At 42.0% G+C, this 25,616-nt stretch overlaps 2 protein-coding genes across 2 annotated transcripts in view; both read right to left on the minus strand.

Moving 5' to 3' along the window:
• The window catches only part of LOC144454129 (uncharacterized), a 119,325-nt gene that overhangs the window by 25,258 nt on the left and 68,451 nt on the right, over nt 1-25,616 (minus strand). The gene's annotated exons all lie outside the window — the stretch shown is intronic.
• Nucleotides 13,445-16,347, minus strand: LOC110203338 (uncharacterized). The gene has a single exon (XM_020979813.2). It carries the CDS (start codon nt 15,781-15,783, stop codon nt 14,626-14,628), a length of 1,158 nt encoding a protein of 385 aa, XP_020835472.1. The 5' UTR covers nt 15,784-16,347; the 3' UTR covers nt 13,445-14,625.

Here is a 25,616-nt window from a genome sequence, read left to right on the forward strand (position 1 = left end):
TTTAACAACTGATTCTATGAGAGGAGGTAGAGATGGAGAGACAGACAGGCAGAGAGACAGAGAGATATGCAGGACACATTTATTTTTAAGGCAATTGGGGTTAAGTGACTTGCCCAGGGTCACACAGCTAGCAAGTGTCAAGTGTTTGGTCTGAGGCTGGATTTGAACTCAGGTCCTCCTGACTTCAGGGCCAGTGCTCTTTCCACTACGCCACCTAGCTGCCCCCATGCAGGCCACATTTTTAAAGTTTGAACTGCATTATTAACATTTTCTCCACTACTTTTTCCAATCCTACACAATCAACGAAACAATAAATCAAGCCTTGATTTGTACCTTTCGCTGATTTCTGAGGTCTAACCACTCACATTCACAATTTAACAATTGGTTCCTCTGGCATCCCTCCCAACAGAGTCACCTGCAAATTCACCCAGCATTCCATCTCTGCCTTTGTTGAAGCGGCTGAGAAAAATGAGAAACAGGATTGGCTTTGGCCAGGAGAAGGGCCACCTCTTCACTGGAGACTGGAGTAAAGGAGCAGGGAGGAGGGGAGTGGGGGCATGAGACAAGTTGGAGGGAACTCTTTGGGCTGCTTATCACATGTCTGCTTCCTACTGAACCTGATCTATTGCAAAATCACTGATCTCTAGCCATGTCCCATGTCTCCTTGCCCCCCCCCCCCCCGCCCTCCAATGAGTACCGTACTGCCCCTCCCAGCCCCGCCATGAAGGCCATCTTCCTTAGATTCCACCCAACGCTTTAGCCTGTCAAGACCCTTCAAATCCTGACTGTCACCCAGAGACACTTTGGAACAAGTGCTGTGAATTCATCCATCTCTGTTCAGCACACGAGTAAGAAAGAGTAAAGGAGGAAGGTGGTGAGAATAACTAATAACAACTATAACTGTTACTGATACTAATTTGTCTCAGTTTCCTCATCTGTAAAATGGGGATTGCCATGATAGCACCTACCTCCCAGGATTGTTGTGAGGATTAAACGAAATATTTGTAAAGGGCTTAGCAGAGTGCCTGGCACATAGAAGGCACTTAAATAAATATCTGTTTCCTTCTTTCTTTCCTTCATCCCTCTCTTCTTCCTTCCTTCCTTCTTATAGCAAATTCAATTTATTGAAGAGACAGATTTCTAATAGCTAGTGCTTTAAGATTTGTAAAGTGTTTTACAAATTTTATCTCATTTTATCTTCACAACAACCCTGGTTGGAGATATGATTATTATCCTAATTTTACAGATGAGGAAACTGAGGTAGACACAGATTAAGTGACTTGCCTAGTGTCATATAGCCTGGAAGTGTGCTGGGCAAGATTTGAACTCGCGTCTTCCTGACTCTATCACCAGCACCTTGGCCACCGCACCATCTGCAGCCTTTATTTAAACTACAAGACCATACTTAGCAATCAAGAAAGATACAATCAGGGAGAATGCAAAACAGGTCAGGTTCACTGGAGCCCAAGGTAGAACTGGGCACCCAAAGTCAGTAAAGTCTAGTGGGTCCTTAATTTGGTCCAGGTGGGCAAGACAATCATTTGATCAATAAACATTTGTTAAGCACCTACTGTGTGCTAAGCATTAGGGATACAAGAGACCAAAGACAGTCCCTGACCTCAAGGAGTTCACCATCTAATGGTGAGACAACATGCAAACAAATGATACAAACAAGCTCTATGCCTGATAAATGAGACCCAATTAACAGAGGGAAGGTACTAGAATCAAGAGGGGTTAGGACAGGCTTCCTGTCGAAGGCAAGATTTTACCTGGGATGTAAAGGAAGCCAGAGAGGTCAGCAGTTGGATCACAGGAGGGACAGCGTCCCAAGCATGGGAGGCAGCTAGAGAGAATGAAAGCCTGGAGCCAAGACACGGAGGGTCTGGTGTGTAGAGCAGCCAGGAGGCCAGTGTCACTGTATGCAAGAGTACATGATGGCAGTGAGGTTTGAGAAGACTGCAAAGGGAGGAGGGGGCCAGATAATGAAGGGCTTTGAATGCCAAACAGAGCAATTTGTATTTGCTCCTGAAAGCCACTGGAGTTTATTGAGTAGGGGGTAACTCAAATGAACCTATGTTTTAGGAAAATCACTTTAGTGGTTGAATGGAATATGGACTAAAGTTTGAAAGATTTGAGATAGGCAGCCCCACCTGCTGGTTGTTGCAAAAGTCCAAGGGTGGGGTGATGAGGGCCTGCACAGGGGTGGGCAGTGTCAGAGGAGAGGAGGAAGTGCACTTGAGAGATGCTACAAAGGTGAAATCAACATGAGCTGGTAACATATTGGATATGGGGGGGGGCGGAGAGAGAGAGAGAGAGACAGTGAGGAATCCAGGATGACTCCTAGGTTGCGAGCCTGAGGTACTGGGAAGATGGTGTTACTGTCTATAGTAATAGGGAGGGTGGGACGGGGAAGGATTTGGGGGAAAGATGATGAGATCCATTTTGGGCATTTTGAGTTTAAGACAGCTTCCGGAGATCAAACTCAAGATGTCTGCAACATAAAGATACAAGACTGGATGTCAGCCGGGGCAGCTAGGTGGCGCAGTGGATACAGCACCAGCCTTGGAGTCAGGAGGACCTGAGTTCAAATCCAGCCTCAGACACGTAACACTTACTAGCTGTGTGACCTTGGGCAAGTTACTTCAATCAAGACTGCATGTCAGCAGGGAGGTTAGAGCAGGATAGGCAGATGGGATCTGCACAGAGATAATTAAATTACTGGGAGCTAATGAGATCTGCAAGTGAAGTGGTACAAAGTGGTACAGCGTACAGTCTGAGAAAAATGCCAAGGACAAAACCCTGATGGACAGCTAGTGGTGGAGGGCTTGAGCTGGAGGAGGATTCAGCAAAGGAGAAGGGGGGGGGCAGAGGGAGAAGAGAGGAGGGGGAAGAGAGAGAAGTTATCTTGAAAACCTAGAGAAAAGAGTATCTGAGTAACCAGGATGGACAGTGTCAAAGGCTGCAGAGAGGTCATGGAGAATGAAGACTGAGAAAAGGCCTCTGGATTTGGCAACTAAGAGATCATCGGTAAGGAGCTCAGAGCTAGGGACTGGAACTGACTCGTGGGAGGTGGGGGCCTAGGGTAGAGGAAGACTCTGTGGAAACTAGGGGAACTCTAGCTGATATTCAAACTTCCCAGGTGGAAAAGGGTCTTTTGGCCAGTCCCAAGACTTATTCATTTTGTAGGGGGTGGGAGGCTACTAAGGTGGAAAATGCCAACAAGGGAGGGAAACCTCAGGAGATGGGGTCCCTGGAAAAGTTTCAGAGTTTTTCCAAGGTGAAACGTGGCTCTGGACACTATCACCCGCTCAGACAGTCTTTCCATAAGGCTTAAGTACCTACTGTTTGCAGGGCCCCAGGGCTGCCAAGATCCCCTCCTCAGAGAGCTCCCAGCTTAGGCCTGGGCCTGAAACTCAGCTCCTCCCCCGGACTGCAGCCTCCCAGCCCAGGGAACCCTGGGGTCTTGGCCTCTGTCTGCTCCTGAATTTCTACCCAGCCCATTCATTGCCCAAGCTTGGAGCACAAGCACTCAGGTTCTCAAGGAGAGTGTGAATTCCCTTCCCTCAAGAGTATTTCACAGCTGCTCAGGAAGTGAGACTAGGAACAGATGGGCCAAACCCTCAGTTTTGTAGTATCTTTATCTAAATGGAAGGTGAGGGTGCAGTTAAAGAACTCTGCTTACATAGGCCTCCTCCTTCAGAGTGCAGTCTTCGGGAGGGCAGGGACCTACCTTGCTGCTCTGGCCTTGACATACAGCTAGAACTTAAACGACTGCTGATTGGCTAGCCTGTCAGCTAAGCCAGCCATTCCGAAGTGCCAGAGGTCAGCCTCAGAAGGGAAAGGCTTCCTCCCTGAAGTTCCTCCAACAAAGTCTACATGATGACCCGTTGGGGACACTCTAGGGGTCACAATGGGGCAGAGACTGTTTGGCCTGGAAGCCTCGGAGGGCCCCTCCAGCTCTAAGATTCTGTGGGTCTATAGGTCTCTTTCTGCAATGGCCTTGGGACTGAGCTGTGTCCTCTCTTCTAGGAGAGCAAGAAAAGGGGCTGAAGGCTGGCCTCTCCCTCAACCTTCTCAGTGTAGCCCTGTACCCAGGAGGGGCCCAAGAAAGCTCTGCTCTATTTCTGTCCTGCCTCTTTAAGGAAATGAGACCTAACAAACGTGAATCCTGAACAAGGTACAAAATCGCAGGTGCTCTCATTCCTGAGGACTGTCTTCTTACTGAGGCCAAGTCAAATCAACAAACTTTTATGAAGCACCTACTATGTGGTACTGTGAATAGAGAGCTGCCTTGTAAGGAGCTCCAAGTTTAACATGAGGAAACAACATGCAAACAACCATAACTAAACAAGATATATACAGGACAAATTGGAAATAATCAATAGAGGGGAAGCAAAAGAATGAAGGGGCATTGGGAAAAGCTTCTTGCAGAAAGTGGAATTTTAGCTGAGACTTGACGGAAGCCAGGAAGTAGAGGACAGGAAGGAGAGAATTCCAATAAAAATTCATGGAATCAGGAGATGGAGGATCTGTGCAAGAACAGTAAAGAAACCAGTGTCACCGGACTGTAGAGTACGTGGAGGAAAAGGGCAAGGAACTGGAAGGGTGGGAAGGCGCCAGGTGACAGAGGGTCTTCCAAGCCAAACTGGAGGGCTGACATTTGGTTGCTAGAGGTGACACGGAGCCACTAGAGTTTACTGAATGGGGAGGAGAGGTCATATGATCATCTCTGCACCTTAGGAAAATCACTGATAGCTGAATGAGGATGGATTGGAGTGCGAAGACCAGAGGCGGGCAGACCCACCAGCATGAGATGATAAGGCTCTGCAGCAGAGGAGAGAAGGGGGTATGTTTGAGACATCTTGGGAAGGTAGCATCCACACCAGTTGGCAAAAATTGTATATGGGGGTAAAAAGACTTAGATTGTGAACCTGGGTGACTGGGATGATGGTGGCCCTCTACAACAACAGGGGAGTTAGGGAGAAGCAAGTGTTTAGGGGGAGTGTTGAATTTAAAATACTGAAGCAAGACAAACATCTGCCAGTATTTCCTCATAACAAGGGGAAGCCCCGACCTCCTCCCTACTTCCTTACTCCCCAACATGACTCAGACCTATCCCTCCTCCTCTCCTGAGACAGCTTTTCCTAAAAGGCAAAGCTCTTCCTGGAAGCTGGTTGGTCTCTGCCTCTCCCGACTCTGCCTCCTGGTCACCTGAGGGCATAAAATGCCCCACCCTACAGAGCCAGTGCCCCTCTGATTCAGTGAATTTCTAAAGACGTGGGGTCACCATATGTACGCTCCCCTGATGACCAGACATGTTTCCATGCAGACAGGAAGGCGTCTGCATCAAGAGAAATTAAGTACTACTGTATCCTTGTTACATGTCCTTGCTGTCAGGGCAAAGTTCAATTCCTCTGGTTTAACACCTTCCAAGCGCCTCATTTTGTTCCAACACTGAACATGAACTGAGAGGCTCTAAAAGTCATCCAGGTGGAGCTGCCCAATGGGCAGTCGGAGGTGCAGAACTGGAGGTCAGGACAGCTTTTAGGGCTGAAATAAATCTGAAAAGCAATTCCATGGAAACAGGATAGAGGGAGGAGATAAGAGGGACCAGGACACAGCCATAGTAAATATCCCTGGTTAAGAGTTTAAGTTCCCTTTCATTCAGGGTCCACCTTGCCCCCTTTGACTCCCAATGACAGCAAACTTTCCAGATGCTCAAGAGGGTATTTGCCATCAGGAAAAATCTGAGTGTATATGGAAGCTGATAGAAATCCTGGAAGATGATGGGGCTGGGGTCTCTTGCACTAGCCCCAACCCCCCCCTTTTCTCCTAGTTTCAGTGGAGCAGGCAGTAAGAGGCTCCAGAAGGCTTCCCTAGGGGCACCCCACGAGCAAGAGCTTTACCCCTCTGTGGCTTCAGGAGGCAGATGGGGGGATCATAGGAAGGAGCAGATCCCTGAATCTCTTATGTAAGGAGGGTTTTTACACACATATATATGTGCATTTGTGTGTATGTACATATATACATATATGTGTGCGCACACACACTAGCTGTGTGACCCTGGGCAAGTCACTTAACCCTCATTGTAAAATGAGCTGGAGAAGGAAATGGCCAATGACTCCAGTACCTCTACCATGAATAACCCAAAAGAGGCAGGACTGAAAAACAACAAACGTATAATGTTTGTGTGTATACATGTGTATCTCCTCCTTTTCAAAGCTCAACTCTTAGAATAAAAGTGTATACACAAAGGTTCCTTCACTTAAAAGTCTGTGGACTTGGCTTTTAAAAAATATTTTGGTAACTATTCTACTAATTTAGGTTTAAATAAGGATTGTCTGAGAGATGTAGACTCTCCTATCACAGGCCAATAGGTACCCTCTTACTGGAATAAGAGCAGGAGAAATACAAAACTTAAAAGCAAGGTCTTGTATGGAAATAATTGTTTTAAGATTAATTTTCCAGAGGAATGGTTATATTTACTTCTACTGTTTCTTCCTTACATTTGTACAGTTCTCTTTGACTTCTAAATCCTTTCTTATTCCACCCATACTCCTCAATTGAAACTGCTTTTTTATGGTCACCAAAGAATTTTTTTCAAACTCTAAAAGCCTCTCCCTGTTCCCCTCCTGCTACATAAAGCTTTAGACACTGCTGACCCCACAACCATGCATCCCTCTTCCCACCTGGGATTTCATGGTTCTTATCCCACGTTTGCCTATTTCTTCTCATCCTCCTTTATTGGGTATCATCCACATCTTACCCACTAACCATGGATGTCTCCCAAGACTCTGTTCTGGGCCCTCTCCTGACTGAACTTTTTTTTTTTTACATCAGCAGCTGCCATGGGTTTAATTATTATCTCTGTGAAAATGACTCTTAAATATATAGATCCAGCCCCAATCTGTCTAAAGCTCCAATCCCATCTCAGCTGTCAGTAAGATATCTGAAGCATCTCAAACCCTATAGAGCCTTCAAAATCTCATGATCTTTCCCCCTCATCCTAATTTCCCTCTTTCTGCTGAGGACACCATCTTTCCAGTCAACTGTATTTGCATACTCCAAGTCGTTCCTAGCTCTACATTTTCTCTCACCTCCTATACTGAATCAGTTGCCAAGTCTTGTAATTTCTATTCCCTCACCACCTCTCTTACCTCTCTCCTTTGCATTCACAAGCCAATTCCCCTGATTTAGATAGGTATACCTCCCAACAGGTTTCCAAGGTTTCCCTGAAGCCAGTCTCAGTCCTAGCCAATCTTCCATAGCTACTAAATTCATGTCTTCAAATCAGCTCCTCCCCCCTCCCCAAGGCATCCCCATTGTTTTCAGGATAAAACACAATCACCTGATCTAAAGCTTTTTGCCATGTATCTTAGCCTATTGTTCCAGCCGGATTACATAAAACAGGCCCTTTATTCTCCAAAGTGGCCTTCCCAGCTGTTTCATACCTTCCATTTCCCAGCTCCAAGCTTTTGCATTTTGTCTCCAGGCCAGGAATGATCTCTTCCTCACTCCACTTCCTGGAAACCCTAACACCTTCCAAGTGCCATCTCAAATGCTACCTCCTGAAAAAGGTCTTTCCTGGTTCCTATTAGTGCCCTGCTACCCCCAATCATTTTTGTTTTGTATATAGCCTACATTTACTTAATATATTATATACCAAATGTATATACTACTGGGGGAACATTAGGTCTGTGAGTACAGGGCTTGCCTCATTTTTTAATCACAGAAAATGGGTGTTGCCTCCAACAAACTGAGACCTGGGAAAGGCCTTAGCTAAAAAGCCCACAGTCTCCCACTGCACCCAGGTCATCTCCTGTCATCCTGATCTATATCTTGCCAGTGGACCCAGATGGCTCCAGAGGGGGAGAGTGAGGCTGGTGACTTTGCACAGCCTGCCCTCAGGTGAATTAAATTAAATCCAATTCACTTTCAAGTCATAGCATCACCTTCCTGATGTCATGATCCTCTTCTAGAACAAAGGACAAACAACAAATGAACATATATAGCCTACATTTACTTAACATGTTATATACTGAATGTATTATATAATACTGGTAGAACACATGGTCTGTGAGTATTGACTCATTTTTGCATACGAATCCCCTAGCACATAGGAGATACTTCACCAATGCCTGTTTGTTTGCCTACCCTGTGCTAAGCACTGTGCCAAGTTCTACAGTTATAAATACAAAAGCAAGAATATTACAGAAGGATTTTACATTCTACTGCAGAGCAGAAGAAATATATGTGACTGAGCAAATGAAAATATATACAAAATAAATGGAAAGATGGCTTGCTTTCTGGTGATGGAAGGAGGAGAAATTGTCTACCTAGCCCCTGAAGAAGGTGGGAAATCCCTTTAGAGATGCCTAAAAGGATAAAGATTTGTTATTCCTAGCCCATTTCCCAGGAAGGCGGTGGGGCTGCTTGGTGGAAAAAGGAACACTGAGTGGGCAATGGTACAGGGAGATTCTCATGTTAACCTTGGTACTGAGAAAAGCTGTATGCTGGAGGGTAAAGATTTCTTAGGTACTTTACTATAATAGGCATCTCTTAAGTGCTGTGTGCCAGGCACTGTGCTAAGTGCCTTATAAACAGGATCTCATTTGAGGGCAGAAGCAGTGGGTCGGAGACACCAGTGGCTGTGGGCACTTAGAGAAGGCTGGAGGTCTTGGTTTCAGTTCCAGGTCAGAGGGGAGAACTGAAGAAGGATCTGAGACCAGAGGCACCATCCCCTATACCCCAGGACAAGAGATGATTGTAAAAACTAAGCTACCACAAATAAAAAAAATGCACAAGCAAAGAAGAAAGAATTCAACTACAGACCGTTACTATGAGAACAGAGAAGACCAGGGTTCCTCTTCACAGGAGGATACCGAAGCAAAGAAACTGTCTTTTACTCTAAAGAGTAACATCAAATGGTCACCTGCTCAAAAAGAATTCCTAGAACTTTAAAAAGACTTTAAAAATCAAATGAAAGAGATTGAGGAAAAACTTTTTAAAATACATAAAAAGAACCCCAAAAAAAAGATTATGAAAAGGATCCAGAATCTTGAGGAAAACAACTCCCTGAAAACCAGAATTGGGCAAGGGGAAGCCAGTGAAGTTATAAGAAATCAAGAAACAATAAAACAAAATATAAAGAGTAAAAAAATAGAAGAGAATGTGAAACATCTCATAAGAAAAACAACTGACCTGGAGAACAGATTAAGAAGAGAAAACATAAGAATAATCAGACTACCTGAAAGCTACAATCAAAAAAAGAATCTTGAAAAACCTGGAAAGACTTATATGAACTGATGCTGAGTGAAGTGAGCAGAATCAGATGAAAGTTGTACACAGTAAAGGCCACACTGTGCGATGACTGACTTTGATAGACTTAGCTCTTATCAGCAATGCAAGGATCTAAGACAACTCCAAAAGACTCACAATGGAAAATGCTATCCACATCCAGAAAAAAGAATTATGGAGTCTGAATACAGATGGGAGCATACTATTTGCTCTTCTTTTCCTTTGCTGTTTTGTCTTATTGCTTCATTCTCATGGTTCCTCCCATTAGTTCTAATTGTTCTTTACATCATGACTAATCCGAAAATATGCTTAATATGAATGTATAAGTAGTAGAGCCCATATCAGATTGCACGCCATCTTGGAGGGGGAGAAGGGGAAGAAAATTTAAAACTCAAAATCCTATGGAAGTGAATGTTGAAAACCAAAACTAAATAAATCAATTATTAAAAAAAAAATCTTGATACAATACAAGAAATAATTAAAGAAAATTGTCCTGAAGCATTAGAACGAGGAGAAGTAGAAATAGAAAAAAACCCACTGATCACCACCTGAAAGAGAGCCTATGAGGAAAACCCATAGGAATATTACAGTCAAATTTCAAAAACCCTAGCTCAAGGATAAAATATTACAAGCAATAAGAGAAAGATAATTTAAATATGGTGGTGCCACAATGAGAATCACACAAGACCTAGCAGCAGTGACACTAAAAGACCACAGGCCTTGGAACACTATATATAGAAGAGCAAAAGAACTGGGGTTCCAGCCAAAAATGTTATACCCAGAAAAGCTAAGAGTAATTCTGAGTGGAAAAAAAAATGGACCTTTAATGAACTGTCAGACTTTCAAGACTTTGTTTAAAAACAACAACAACAACCTGAACTTAACAGAAGATTTGATGTATAAGAGCCAAGAAAAATATAAGGTACACATCAAACACTAATTACAAGGGACTCAATAAAGACAGACTCTTTTACCTTTTATGTCTGTAAAATGTCAAACTTACGCCTAAGATTGTTCTTCGTAACTGGATAATTCATAAGAAAGATTGGGGTAGCCCTGACTACGACATGACTTTAAAAAGTAAAACCATTTAGGAACAGCTAAAAAGAGTAATTATTTTATACAAATGAGGTAGGTGCAAGAAGAAGAATTGACCCAGAGGAATCAGATGGGAGAGGAGGGTTGATAGTTCTGGAAACCTACTTTCATCAGGAAGAGGTTTAAGAGGGAACAATATCTATATATGAATAAAAGTCTTCTCAATTCAAAAAGAAATAAAACAGTAAGGGGATAGGGAGGGGGGAGGATAAGAGAGGGATCTTTAGAGAGGAGGGTGAGGGAACAGATCAAACGGAGGTATAGAAGGGTGTTTAGACTTATGGGAATGGGTAGATAGAGGGGGGATGGGAGGGTAGGGTAAGTAAAAGGAGGGCAAGGTAACTGGTAGAAGCAAAGTAGAAGTGGTAGGAGAGGTAAGAAGTAAGAGATACACACAAATAACAACAAAGATGAGGAGCAGAATTTGTTAGGGAATGTATATGTCTATGTATGTATGTGCACATATCTGTATGTGCGTGTATTTATCTATATCTAGATATCTAGACATCTAGATATAGATATAGATATGTCTCTGCACTTAATTGCAGCCTTCTGGGGGAGGGGAGAAAGATGGGGGGAAAGAACAGAGGAAAAAGTGCATAGCAGAGAACAAAACTAACAAGGAAGCAAAGAAATGATGGACAGCTCTCAACACAACGCATTGTATTTATTATATAGGCTTTCTTGAAATGGAAATTTATTGCTATATATTTTGAATCCTCTCTTACATTCTGCTGTGCACATGACAGGCTTTTTTTCTTATTTTGTATTTGTTTCAATATTCAAGTTCATAATATGTTTTTCTTTTCTTATTACATATTTAAGTTTCAGTAATAAAAATAAAATATTGTTTCTGAGGTAACTATTCCATTAGGATTCCTACTATGTACCAAACACTAGGGACACCCAGCAATCTCTAACAGATGCTGCATTCCTTCCAACAGTACCTAGTGACTGACTGGCAGAGGATATGTCATTCTTGATAGAAATTACTTTACAATTCAGCCAATGCTCTGACACAACCTTTGTCCAGAGCCTAGTTCTGACTTATTACAGAGTTCCCATTACCCAAACTGGTTCTCTCACATGCCTAAACTTTACATGTTATCATGCTTTTTAAGACCATTTTCATAAGGCAAACAGCACTCAGCACAGTGCCTGGCATGTAGCAGTCATTATAAAAACGCACATTCCCTTCCCTATAAAGACAGAGGCTTCTAGGTGTCACAGGGAGCAGAACACTGGGCAGAGTCAAGAAGACGTCAGTTCAAACCTAGTCTTAGACACTCCCTAGCTCTGTGACCTTGGACAAGTCACTTAACCTCTATTTGCCTCAGTTTCTTCAACTGTAAAATGAAGATAATAGTAACACCTACTTCCCAGGATCAAATGAGAAAAAGCCCTTAGCACACTGTCTGACACATTATAGGCACTTACCTTCTCTCTTTCCCCCTCTCCTCCTTGCCCCACCCCTTTCCTCTGTAAAGCCCATTCTAAAGAAATAAACTCTAACTTAGGAGACATACTGTACCAGCAGCAAAAGATGCTGGTTAATGGTGTGATGTGATGGCAAAACTAAACAGGCATGGTAAAAATCTCGTTTGTGTTAAAACTCCTTAGCACTCATATTTCTACCCAAGGAACGTATGGGCACAGCAGTGGAGTGGGAAGGAGTAGCTTCTGAGAAAACATGCATCAAGACATGCTGGGTACTAAGAAGGCAAGATATGGGGTAGAGGTCATGGTTTTCTGGAGAAGAGTTGCACTGCTGGAGATCCACCTCTCAGGATCCTTCCATCCTTCTCAGTGATTTCTCAGGTCAGGCTGAAATGAAGGGACCTGGGTATACTGGGGGGCTGAAAATTCTAGGAAGGATCTATAGCTGTCCAAAGCACTAATGCTCTTCTAGTCTCCAGGCAGTAAACTTGACAATAAATAGAGCCTTTATTAAGGACTTACCATGTGCCAGGCACTATGCTAAGTGATACTGGTCTGTTCACCTATATTAATTCATTGCTGGGGAGAAAGGGGTTGTGTTTTTACCTTTTCGTATTTTGCTATCTTTCTGTTTGAGTTTTCCTCTATCTGTGCTACGTCTAGGAAGCTGATCACATCCCAGAGTCAGGGTTTTCCACAACTCTAAAGCCACTTAAGTGCTGGAAACTGCTCTTGAAGACCTTGAAAACCCTGGCACCAAGGGGTGAACTATGGTGAGTGAAACACATTTCTAACACTATATCCTGCCATGTGGGTTGAGCTACTTCTTTTCCTTTAGAAGCATTAAGATTGCCCTCAATTAACTTGACTGTACAGGTGAATAAGGCTCAGGCCCTGTTCTTGGCTTCCTAAATGCACAAAACCTTAAGGAGTGCCAGTTCTTGAGGTCTGAAGTGAGGCAGGGAAGCTGTGCTCAGTTGAATCAACAAAGTGTCCAACGCAATGTTGATTATTAAACATACTTGTTGGAGTATCTTTGCCCCACTTCAGCTAAGTAAATCTGCCTTTATTAAATGTCACATCTCCTATGAGGGTTTCATTTCATTTCAATATTGATGACAAGGTGCCAGTCAGCCTGGATCAGCTCCCGCCTATCCCAGAGGAGTAGAAGGACTGCGCTGCTACAGTGAAGGTCCAGTCCAGTTGTGTGAAATAATATAAATTTGTAGAGGGTCCATCAGCATGGTTTCTATGACTTCTTCCAGCTCTGATCAGTATCACGTGAGAGGAGTGAAGGACACAGATGGTGGGAGTAATCCAAGATAGGGATATGGCAAGGAATTAAAGAACTGATGAACATGTAGAATAGAATGTTCCCACTATGGTTTCCAGAACAAGAAGGTAAGAGAGTGTACACAGCTAGTACGAGGATGATAAGACTATGAAAAGACTGATTACTGGAGGGAAGAAGGTCAGGGTGAAGATGAACAATAGGATTTGGGGTCATCAAGCACTGATGGATGGGTATGATAAAAGATTAGGATTAAATAAAGGAATTTTGGATATCATGAACCTAGAAGATGAACACTGATTTAACTCTCCAGGAAACGTGTTTACTAAGAAAATATCAGAAGCCAAATAAAGTTTATTAATTAAATTAATAAACACGAATGGTTTGCATTGTAGCATTAAATGTAAAAACATTACAAAACGGCTTAAATAACAAAAAGCAATATAATCACGTTGCTCAAAGAAACACATTTAATGGAAACATAGGTGCCTGGGACAGCCAGAGAGTGTAGTGGATAGAGTGCTGGACCCAGAGTGAGGAAGACTTGCATTCAAATCGCACCTCAGACATTTACAAGCCGGGTAACATTGCAAAAGTCACTTAACCTCTATCAACTTCAATTTCCTCCTTGGCAAGATGAAGGGTTGTGCTTGATGGCTTCCAAGGTCCCTTCTGGCTCCAATTCTATGATCCTATGACCTAAATTAAATGCAGGAAGGCTTTTTTCCCTATTACTGTGATTCTGAGTAAAACTTTGTCTAAGAAAGCTTTTGGGTATTTATTACATGTCTATGACTCTCTACAATACTGACCCTGGGGATGTTTTATTAGTTACATACTACCACAGAAGGCTATTCTACATGTTTAAGACTTCTTTCCAGGATTAATCAGCTGATGTTGAATAAAGTGTGAGGATTTACTGAATGCCTTCCCACATTTATTTAATTTTAAGGCTATTCTACAGCAGGAATCCTCTAACAGTTATGTAGAATCGACGTGTAATAGAAGGCTTTTGATACATCCAAAAAGGCTTCTTTTCAATAAGAATCCTCCAGTGCTTAACAAGATCTGGGCAATGACTGATGACTTTCCAACATTCCTTTCTCTGGTATGAATCACTTGAGGTTCAAAAAGTTATGAGCTGCAACTGAAGATTCGTTACATTATGTATAAGCCTTCTCTACAGCATGAATCACTGTATTTTAATAAGTTATGAGCTGCAATTGAAGCTTTTCCCACACTTATTACATTTATAAGCCTTCTCTCCATTATAAATCTTCTAATGTTCAATAAGTAATGAGCTGCAACTGTAGCTTTTGCCACATGTATTATTACACTTATAAGACTTGGCTCCAGTATGAATCCTCTCAAATAGAATAAGGATTGACCTCTGAGGCAATGTTTTCCCACATTAATGGCATTTATAAGGCTATTGGCCAGTACAAATCTTCCAGTTCTAAATAACCTGTCAATGAGTCAAGGAATGCTTGGTCACATTTGTTCTAAGGCTTCTCTCCAACATGAACTTTCTGATGTCGAATGAGGCTACCTTTCTGAGTGAAAGCATTCCCACATTCTTTACATTTGTAAGGTTTCTCTCCAGTATGAATCCTCCGGTGCTGAATCACATGTGAGGAATTAGAGAAAACTTTCCCACATTCATTACATTTATAAGGCTTCTCTCCAGTATGAATCCTCTGATGTCGAATGAGGCTACCATTCTGAATGAAGGCTTTCCCACATTCTTTACATTTATAAGGTTTTTCTCCAGTATGAATCCTTTGATGTTGAGTAACATGTGAGGTCTTAAAGAATGCTTTTCCACATTCATTACATTTATAAGACTTCTCTCCAGTATGCATCCTCTGATGTTGGATAAGGCCAGATATATGAGTGAATGATTTACCACAATGATGACATTTATAAGGTTTCTCTCCATTATGAATCTTCTGGTGTTGAGTAAGGGTTGAATTCTGAGTAAATGCCTTCCCACATGCTTTGCATTTATAAGGCTTCTCTCTAGTATGAATTCTCTGATGTTGAATAACTCGTGAGGTATTAGAGAATGCTTTCCCACATTCGTTACATTTATAAGGCTTCTCTCTAGTATGACTCTTCTGATGTTGAATAAGACCAGAATTCTGAGTGAATTCTTTCCCACATTCATGACATTTATAAAGTTTCTCTCCAGTATGAATTAGCTGATGTTGAATAAAGTAAGAGGATTTACTGAATGCTTTCCCACATTCATTACATTTAAAAGGCTTTTCTTCAGTATGAATCATCTGATGTACATTAAGATCAGATTTCTGAATGAAGGCTTTCCCACATACATTACATTTATACGGTTTCTCCCCTGTGTGGATCCTCTGGTGCCGTATAATGCTTGAGTTGTGAGTAAAGGCTTTTCCACATTCATTACATTTATAAGGTTTCTCTCCAGAATGAATCTTTTCATGTTCACTAAGGTGTGAGCATTGTCTGAAAGTTTTTCCACATTCCTTACATTTATAACATTTCTCTCTAGGATGAATCTTATGATGTTTAGTCATTTTTCTCAAATCACTTCCCTGTTGCCTCCTTTTCTGGCTGTCGTGTTTCCCCAAATCTGAAAATATGGAGTAGCAAAGATTGCCCCCTGTGAGACTTTTTATTTTCATAACCTGTGATGACTGTTCTTCTGGAATATTCTCATTTGGAGTCACCTCTGTGGTTTCATTGCTAGTCTCCAAATCTGAAAGAGATTAATAAATCATGAATTTCTCCAGTTCTCCTATCTGGGAGAAAGGGGATGAGGTGATGCAATTGAAAATGGCTTCCAGTGATTAGAAGCACATGGTTTTGAGAACTCTCAAATATAGCCTGACACTCTGGAGAGACGGTGGGAAAAGACAATGGAAGAAAAGTGAGGAATCATCAAAAGATTTTGGAGGGAGATTGATGCATGCACAAAAGAAGCACCGTAGATGAGGATGAACAATCCAGGGAGATTGAATTGTGGGATGTTCCCGAAACAGACTGTGATAGGATTACTCTGGCTAGCTTCTGATGAATAAGGTTTAACAGAACAGTTTAAGAGAAAAAATGGAGAGAAAAGAAAATATGAGAAAAGCAGAGATCTGGGGAAGTATCTGGAATCAGGACACAGGACACAGGACACAACACGAAAAGTGAAAGTGAAAAGTGAAAAGTGAAAAGTTAACTAAAAGTTAAAAGACTAACATCACTATGGGGCCACTCTGTGCAACAGAAAGGGCCTTTCCTCATTTCTCAAGTAAGTAAAGAAATGAGTCAAATGTATGAGATTACAAGTCATGCCACAACTGATAAATGGTCAAAGGATATGAACAGCAAGTTTTCAAATGAAGAAATCAAAGTTGTCTATAGTCATATGAAAAAATGCTCTAAATCACTATTGATAAGAGAAATGCACATTAAAACAACTCTGAGGTACCACCTCATACCAATCAGATTGGCTAATACAACAGAAAAGGAAAATAATAAATGTTAGAGGGAATGTGGGAAAATTGGGATCCTAATGCACTGTTGGTAGAGTTGTGAACTGATCCCAACCATTCTGGAGAGCAATTTGGAACCACACCCAAACCTATAAAACTGTGTGTGCCCTTCGATCCAGCAACACCACTACTAGGTCTGTATCCCAAAGAGATCAAAAAAGGGGGGAAAAAGGGGTAGCTACACAGTGTAGTGGATAGAGCACCAGCCCTGGAGTCAGGAGGACCTGAGTTCAAATCCAGCCTCAGACATCTAATACTTTCTACCTGTGTGACTCTGGGCAAGTCACTTAACCCAACTGCCTCACAAAAAAAGGGAGGGGGGGAAGGAACACCTATTTGTACAAAAATATTCACAGCAGCTCTTGTTTGTAGTGACAAAGAATTGGAAATTGAAGGGATGTCCATCAATTGGGGAATGGCTGAACAAGTTGTAGTATATGATTGTGATAGAATACCATTGTGTTATAAAAAATGATGACTAGGCAGATTTCAGGAAAAAACCTGGAAAGACATATCAACCGATGCAAAGTGAAGTGAGCAGAACCAGGAGAATATTGTATACAGTAACAGCAATCCTGTACTATAATCAACTGTGAATGACTTATCTATTTCTCAGCAATACAATGATCCAAGATAATTCCAAAGGACTCATGATGCAAAATGCTATCCACCTCCAGAGAAAGAACTAATGGCATCTGAATACAGATCAAAGCATACTATTTTTCACTTCCTGTATTTTTTTGAGGTTTTTCTTCCTTTGGGTCCATGTCTTCTTTCACAACATAATCAATATGGTAATATGTTTTGCATGATTAAACATGTATGACCTATATTAAATGGCTTATTGTCTCAGGGAGAAGAGAGGTGAGGGATGGAGAAAATTTGGAACTCAAAATTTTTAATAAATGAATGTTAAAAACTGTCTTTACATGTCATTGGAGAAAATAAAACATTTTTTTTTTTAGAAAGGGCCTTGGATTTGGCATGGGTTCAAATCTCAGTCCTATTATTTATTCTGTATTTTTGTTGTTTTTCAGTCATTTCAGTGACTCCATTTGGGGTTTTCCTGGCAACGTTACTGGAGTGGTTTGTCATTTCCTTCTCCAGCTCATTTGACAGATGAGGAAACTGAGACAAAACAGGGTTAAATGATTTGCCCAAGGTCACACAGCTAGTAAGTGTCCAAGGCCAGCTTTGAACTTAGGAAGATGAGTCTTCCTGACTCCAGGTCAGGCACTCTGTCTACTGTGCCACCTAGCTGCCCTACTCTGTATTTTATCTTGTACAAGCCATATGATCATCCTCGGTATGTTTCTTCATCTGCAAAATTAAGGGGATCATACCAAAATATCTCTCAGTAGTTTTGACCCATCGGGTCAATAAATCATAACAATATATCAGATATGTGTACGTGTCTTTGATCTTTACCATGTGCTTTCCACACATCGTGTTACTTCATCATCAGGACATCCCTATCATGAAAGTACAACAGGGCTTTTTCTTCCTATTCTACACATGTTGAGAGAGGTTAAGTGTCTTGTCTGGAGTCATATAGTAAGAAATAACAGCTCAGACAATAGCTACAGTACTTTTAGGGCTACAAAGCACTTTCCACAGAGTGTTTGTACGGCAGAGAGGGTCACGATCATCATCCCCATTTCAAATGCAAACTATGTCTGAACCTACTTCATGCTCTTTCTTGTAGCTGCCTTCCAATTTTTTTTTATCTTTTTGAGCCAAAGGAGAGCAGAAGGATGGAAGTAGGGCCCAGGAGGAATCTGGTACCAAAAGGGAGAACCAAAAACCCAGAGAGAAAATAGGGAGAGAAAGGGAGGGAGGAGGGAAGAGGGAAGGAAGGAAAAAAGGAAGAGTGGGGGAAGAAAGAGAGACAGGAGGAAGGAAAGAGAGGGTAGATATAGAGCAGGGTTGAGAGAGAAGAGGAGGAGAGAGAGAAAGAGAATATAAGTGGTCAGCAGTATGAAGTGATACAGAGAGACCAAGGATGAAGAAAATCCCATTTGACTTGGTAATTCAGAGCTAACTTTGGAGAAGCAGTTTCAGATGAGTAATGACTCCATCCTGCAGAGGGTTTAGAAGAATCAAAGACTGACAGAACTGCAAACCCAATCTGAGAAAGAGAAGCAGCCTTAGGATCCAGTTAGTTCCATTCATACCCAACAGGAAACTCCACGGTAACATGTCTGACAAGTGGTCATCTGGCTGATGACATCTCAGGAAGGATGGCCACCATTTCTCCAGGTACCCCATCCCACTCTTGGACATATCTAATTTTTAAAAATTTTTTCCCCTGACATCAAGCCTAATTTTTCTTCCCTGCCACTTCCACCCTTTGCTTTTATTTCTTGTCCTGAAGCCAAAAGAATAAATCTAATGCCTTCTTCCAAAACAGATTTTAAATACTTGAAGATAACTATCATACCTCTTTCCCCTTAATTTTTCTCTCTTCAATTACATACCTACTTGATTCTTTTAACTAATCCTCATATGACATGGCCTCAAGACCTTTCCCCAAGCTGGCTGCTCTCTACTAAATAAGCTCCAGCTTATTAATATCCTTCTTCAACAGTGATGCCCAAAAACGGACAGAAATCCAGATGAAGTCTGATAAAGGCAGAGCACACTGGGACCATCACTCTATGCCTAGAAAAAGCTTTTGCCCTTTTTAATGCACCCTATGATGGCATTAGTACTGCTAAACTGTATTGAGCTTAGTGAAGTCCACTAAATTCCAAGATGGTTTTCAAAACAACTGCTCTCTGACCATGCCCTGTACATCTTCTATTTGTGTTTTTTTTGTTCACAAGTGAAATAATTTACATTTAACTTTACTGAATTCCATCTTATTAGATTCAGCACTACATTATCAAGTGTATTGACACAATGCTATACTCTATCAGGATCTTTCTGGATCATAGCTCTGTCACCAGAGATGACAGAAGTGGATAGAAGTGGTGAAGTGGACAGAACTCTAAGTTTGGAATCAGGAAGACCCGAGTTTAAATCTAGCCTCAGATACTTACTAGTTCTGTAACCCTAGGCAAGCCACTTAAACTGTTTGCCTCAGTTTCCTCAATTATAAAATGGGAATAATAAATAGAAGCCACCTCAAAGGGTTGTTGTGAGGATCAAATGTGATAATTATAAGAGGTGCTTAGCATAGTGCCTGGCATATAGCAGGTTCCAAAAATCTGGGATGTATTTCCTTTCCTCTACCACAAAGTAAATAAAGGAATGTTCACTTGCCTTGAGAACTTGCACTATTTCCATAGCAGCAACCAATTAATTCCTCCTTGTTAGTGCAATGCCTAGCACATGGCAAGCAGTATATAAAAGTTAGCTATTATGATTATTATTATTATCATTATTGACTATCTAATCCTGCATTGAATTTCCTTTTGTTCATTTCTCTACTTTTTGAAGGAGGAAAATTATCACTCAAGAAAGTCCAGCTATGTGGGATTTGGCAGAGAGAGAGCTCCAGCATATATCTATGAAAATGAAAAGCATTAGCCCTATCATATCATGACTCTGGACCTGGCTTGTGATCTCTTTCCCAAACTACTAATCTCTTTATTCAGGTAATCTGTAATATAATATAATCTGTAATATACTCCAATGACAAAATATCCTTTATTTCTCCCTCCTTTGACCTTCATACAAACACATTTCTTCACGTCTCCCCCCTCGAGTTACTTGAGTTACTACTTCTTTCACGAGTACAGTGTTAAGGACTGGACCTGAGATTTATTTGACATAGGGGATTTCCAGATAAGAGAATTCCCTCTATCAACACAAGTCAGTACCTTCTTTGCAACTAGCAGTCTGGAGAGAGCTACCTTTAGCATGAAGCTATTAAATGAATTGCCTGGAGCCTCACAGAAACTTTTTTTGTATTTTTTTTTTGGCTTGGCAATGGGGTTAAGTGACTTGCCCAGGATCACACAGCTAGTTAGTGTTGTGTCTGAGGACAGATCTGAACTCAGGTCCTCCTGACTCCAGGATCGGTGCTCTATCCACTGCACCACCTAACTGCCCCTCATAGAAACTCTGTGTAAGACAGAATTTGAATCCATGTTCTCTCTTCTAGGCCAGCTCTCAATCCAACTGACCACAATGCCACTTGAGTAAATCTCTTATCATACAAAGCTTCCCACACAAATACCTGTTTAACTGCACTGTTTCTTTTGAATAAGGTGCTCAAATGGTTTGAGACTTCATCTCATCAAGTCTTAGGTGGGATGTGAACAGTTTTAGAGTGGAAAAAGATCTCTGTTGTAAATCATAACATCTGAAATCTCTTCGTGAATGACAAAGTTACTCCTTGCTTCTCTGGGAACCATTTAATGTTATTTAAAAAAAAGATCTTTAACTTAGTTTTTAAAATAGTGACATAAGAGTAAAGAAAGGGTTTCAAGGATATTAAAGAAATGGACTACCATGTTTGCACACTTCAGACCTGAAAAACATTATGGTACATCAACTAATTTGCACATATTTTATGATAATGAAGAGTAAATAAAAAAATACGACAAATCATACAAACTTTTGGAGACTTAAGTGTGGTTTTTTGTTTGTTTGTTTTAAAAAAAAAGGACTACATGATGGCGAAATCTAGAGAACTGTGGCTTTTTAAGGTAGGATGCTTTCATTTAAGTTACTCAAGTTGGAGGAACCTGCACAACTAGGTATAGGAACCTTAACAGGGTGGGGCCGTGTACTGGAAAGCTGCAGTCTCTGAGCTGGGAGGTAAAATCAGTCAGTTAATAGACACTGCTTCAGGCTCCTGATTGGCTGCAACTGACTTCACCAATGGCGCCAGTGACAATGACTGCTCTTTGCTGCCACCCAGAGTTCAAGAAGGACTTGCCGCTCTCTGCCGCCACCTCTGGTGTGAGAAGGAAAAGCAGAGAGTTTGCAGCAGCTGTGGGTACCCTAGGTGAGCAGAGTCAACCTTAGAGGCAACCTGAACCGTGTCTCTGTAAACTCCATTCTGATGGGACCAGGGAGAGCCACATCAGGAACATTCTGTGTTGTGTAGCTCAAAGAAGACTGCTGTTCACCTTAAGAGTTGACATTTTCACAACGACTACGATACAAAATGGAAAGAACCACAAAATAACCAAAAGCGAATCTTGCAAAATTACAAAGAAAAACACAATTCCAAAGAAGAGAGGAGAACACAGCCCTAGCCTATTTCGCAGTTTAGTAGCTCTGTAGGTGTGGTGCACTGCACGCATGTTCAAACTTTTTACAAAGTACTGATCAACTTCACTGGCTTTCCTCTTCTGTTTTGTTTATCCGGATGAACCGTGACAAGGGCAGACATTGCAACCATCACCCTACACCTAGAAGAAGGCTTTGCTCTTCTCAAAGCAGTCTATGGTAGCATTAGCTTGAGGGGGCACACTGAATTGTAAATGGAGGCATTTGGGTAATGTAAAAAAACCAGATTATATAAAAATTATTTTTAAAAAGATTATGTAACGAAGAACAAAAGCGGAGAAGTGATTTTAGAAGGCCAAGTTAGCAGCCAGACCAAGATATCCACCCGGGTCCTCTGACTGATTGGCACGGTTCTCTCATCACCAGGGTCATCATTATTATTGTGACAGCTGCTGCTGTTCCTGCTCCACTGTTTCTACTTGCAGCAAGCTCTGAACTGCAGAACAGTTAAACTGGCCCTCATCGTGGTTCTGTTTCAATCCAATAATGGCTGCTTCTGTTTGGCTTTGCTTCTCAGTAAGAAAAGCGAAGCTTATACAATTAATAAACTTTGACTAAAAAACATATCATTTGTTCCTGGAAAATTATATATATTAGATCCAAGTTCAGAATGTTTGAGAACTCATCTTCATGCAGCAACGTTTTTCTTACAGATGAGGTACAAAACTTCAGCTAAAAGACTACCAGGCATTAGTATAAATAATTCTGGCTTTATGTCAATTCACGCTGTATAAATTTGAATTCTGAAGGAAAAACGCATTCTAAAAAACCCTACGTTAACTTTACTGTACAGTTACTGTGCACTGGTACGCTCTGTCTCTCCCCCTTCTCCACCCTCCTCCTGCCTCTCTGATTGGCACTCAGCAACCTCCCACCCACTCCCAACCACTCTCTCTCTCTGAAACCCCACAGCAGGATCAAGGTTTGGCTTCAGACACCTTCTGGCCTGTCTGGCTGCAGTGTTCTTCCTCTATCTGTCTACACTCGCATACTGTGTCTTTCCCCAGCCCTGGCCTACTGCTCATCCTCTTCTGTCTGTATCTATGTCCAGGCCCTATGTGTCTGCCACCCTTGTGTGTTCTGGCCAGGCCACCATGAGGCTAGCCCTGACCCCCACATATGCTTCTCTGGCCCTGGCCCCAATGTGTCCTGGAACCAGGCCAGCCTCCTCCCTCCACTGGCTGTCCCCTTTCTGCTTCCCTCCTCCCTCACATTAGAAGGTAAAACTGCATTATGTAAATGTTATTTTTTGCAGGCACCTGCAGACGGGTCCACTTATATAAAGCAAGAACTGTCTGTAATTCTTGGTGATTTTGGAAGAGTAGGCCTCCTGCCACTTGGTGGCAGAGTCGGCAGGGTGCTGGACCGCCTGTTAGGAATTCAGGAAGACCTGAGTTCAAATCTAGCCTCAGATACTTCCTACATGTGTTCCCTCAACAGAACTTTTATCTGCCTTAGATTCCTCATCTGTAAAATAGGGATCATAATAGCACCTCCCTCCCAGGGCAGTCGTGAGGCCACAATGAGATATTTATAAAACACTTTGAAAACCTTAAAGTGCTACACAAATGCTATTATTTCCAACACTTTACAATTTATAAATATTAATAACTTTATACCCCAAAATGCACAACAGGTTTACTAAAGTCTATCAATGTTTTATATCTGCTTTGGGATGAATAAAATTGTTATGCAGAAATACCCTCAGCTGATGTCATTTGGCCTATCACATAATTTTCCTATATTTTATTCCTATGTATATTGCTATATTTTAAAATGTTGATCCTAGAATGACAATTTAAATCCAGAAATAAAGCTTTTAATTTTTGATTTTGATTACAGGTCCATGCAAGAATCAATAAAACTTCCTTTTTAAAAAAAAAAAAGGCCTAAGACTTTTTAAAGACCTGTTTAAGGGTGATGGAAAATCGAAAGAGTTTGTAAAAGTAATGTTCAAGTTAAAAGGGGAGGATTTTCGTAACTACAAGTGGAAAGATCAGCAGACAAGCAGTGAGCACAGAAGCAGTTTTGTGGGGTTAAGATCCCAGATGTACCAATAACACTGACACCTTTGGGCCAGCGTTGTGAGTTACCAAACACACAGGAGTTTTCCTCCTTCCTGTGCTTCACTGCCAGGTTCTTGTGCGATTACTCTTCACCACAGATAGCGAGTGCATAGCTGGGAGCCTGTAATCTGAGCTTCTATGGGTATTCTGATGGGCTCTGTTGTGTGCATTTGTTTTAACATAAGTATTTATACTGTCATCTCTTTTGTGGTGTTGCTGTTAATATCGTTACAATTAAGATCCCAAAACGCCTTCATTGTGAGTGGCTGGTTACAGGGATAAAAGATACACTAGCTGGAGTCTAGGGGAAATCTATTTCATCTCAACAGGGTTTACACCTGAGAAGCTGACTGAGTCTGAATGGAATTCTACGTTGTGGTCTCTCCCTTGGACCTTCGATGTCGGTACTGAGGGTAAGCCCAAAGAACAATGAGGGGCGGGCCTCACGGGCCTCAGAGAGAGGTATGAGACTCTCACGCTGGGGGAAACGTGGGCTCCAGGCCCACTGCAGTGAGGACAAGACACAGCTGCAGCTTTACTGAGGTGGTGTGCCTAATTTGAAGCATCAACATAAGAGACTGTGAGGAGAGGACGTTAAGTCACTGAACATAGCCATGAAAGGGGGCCAATGTCTAGAAAGGACCTGGAAAGACAGGATTCATCGGGGGAGGGGTGGCCTCGGCAAGAAAAAAGACCAGTAACTCAGTGGACCCTGGAGTAAAGGAGAAGGGAACTGGGAACGGATTTAACGGAAACAAGGAAACAGGCATTTATTAAGCACCTACTATGTGCCAGGCACTGTGCAAAGTACTTCACAAATACCTCATTTTATCCTCACAACCACCCTGGCAAAGTGGTGTTGTTATTACCCCTATTTTATAGATGAGGAAACTGAGGCAGACAGAAGCAGAATCAGCTGCGAGGGTTGCCCAGCTAGAAAATTAACTGAGTCGAGCGCTCTATCCACTGTGCCACCTGACCACTCCCAACATGTTTACTATTCATTGACTCCCTGAGAACCTGAGAGCATGGGGGAGAGGAAGGAGCTATGAATTAGCAGGATGGAAATTCAGAGTCACCCAGAGCCTCTGGGTCAGCGCTGATGTTCAGCCACGCGAGAATTCCCAGCAGCGTTTCATGGAGCTCCTAAAAGCCCTTCTCTGACTGTACGTCATGTGACGCTCACAAAACAACTGTGACACAAGTGCTACAAATATCTCACTCTTATGATGAGGGACTCTGCCCGCCCTCGTGGAACCCTGTCATTGCAGGGCCTGGCTTCACAGCTTACTGTTAAAAACAGAAGGGCCAGTCTCTGCGAACGCTTTCTCCCTTCTCCACATCCCATGTTGCCCTTATCCTGCAGCAGATAGAGCTCTGGACCTGGAGTTAGGAAGACCTGAGTTTAGATCCAGCCTCAGACACTCACTAGCTGTGTGACTCTGGGCAAGTCACTTCACCCTGTTTGCCTCAGTTTCCTCATCTATAAAATGAGCTGGAGAAGGAAATGGCAAACCATCCAGCATCTTTGTCAAGAAAACTCCACATGGGGTCATAAAGAGTCAAACATGACTGAAAAATGACTAAACACCAAAAGACGACCAGCTAAGTGGCACAGTGGATAGAGTGCCAAATCTGGAGGCAGGAAGACTCCTCTTCATGAGT

The sequence above is a fragment of the Phascolarctos cinereus genome, unplaced genomic scaffold (genome assembly GCF_003287225.1).
Source record: "Phascolarctos cinereus isolate Bilbo 61053 unplaced genomic scaffold, phaCin_HiC Scaffold_726;HRSCAF=1367, whole genome shotgun sequence".
In the NCBI taxonomy this organism is placed as follows: domain Eukaryota; kingdom Metazoa; phylum Chordata; class Mammalia; order Diprotodontia; family Phascolarctidae; genus Phascolarctos; species Phascolarctos cinereus.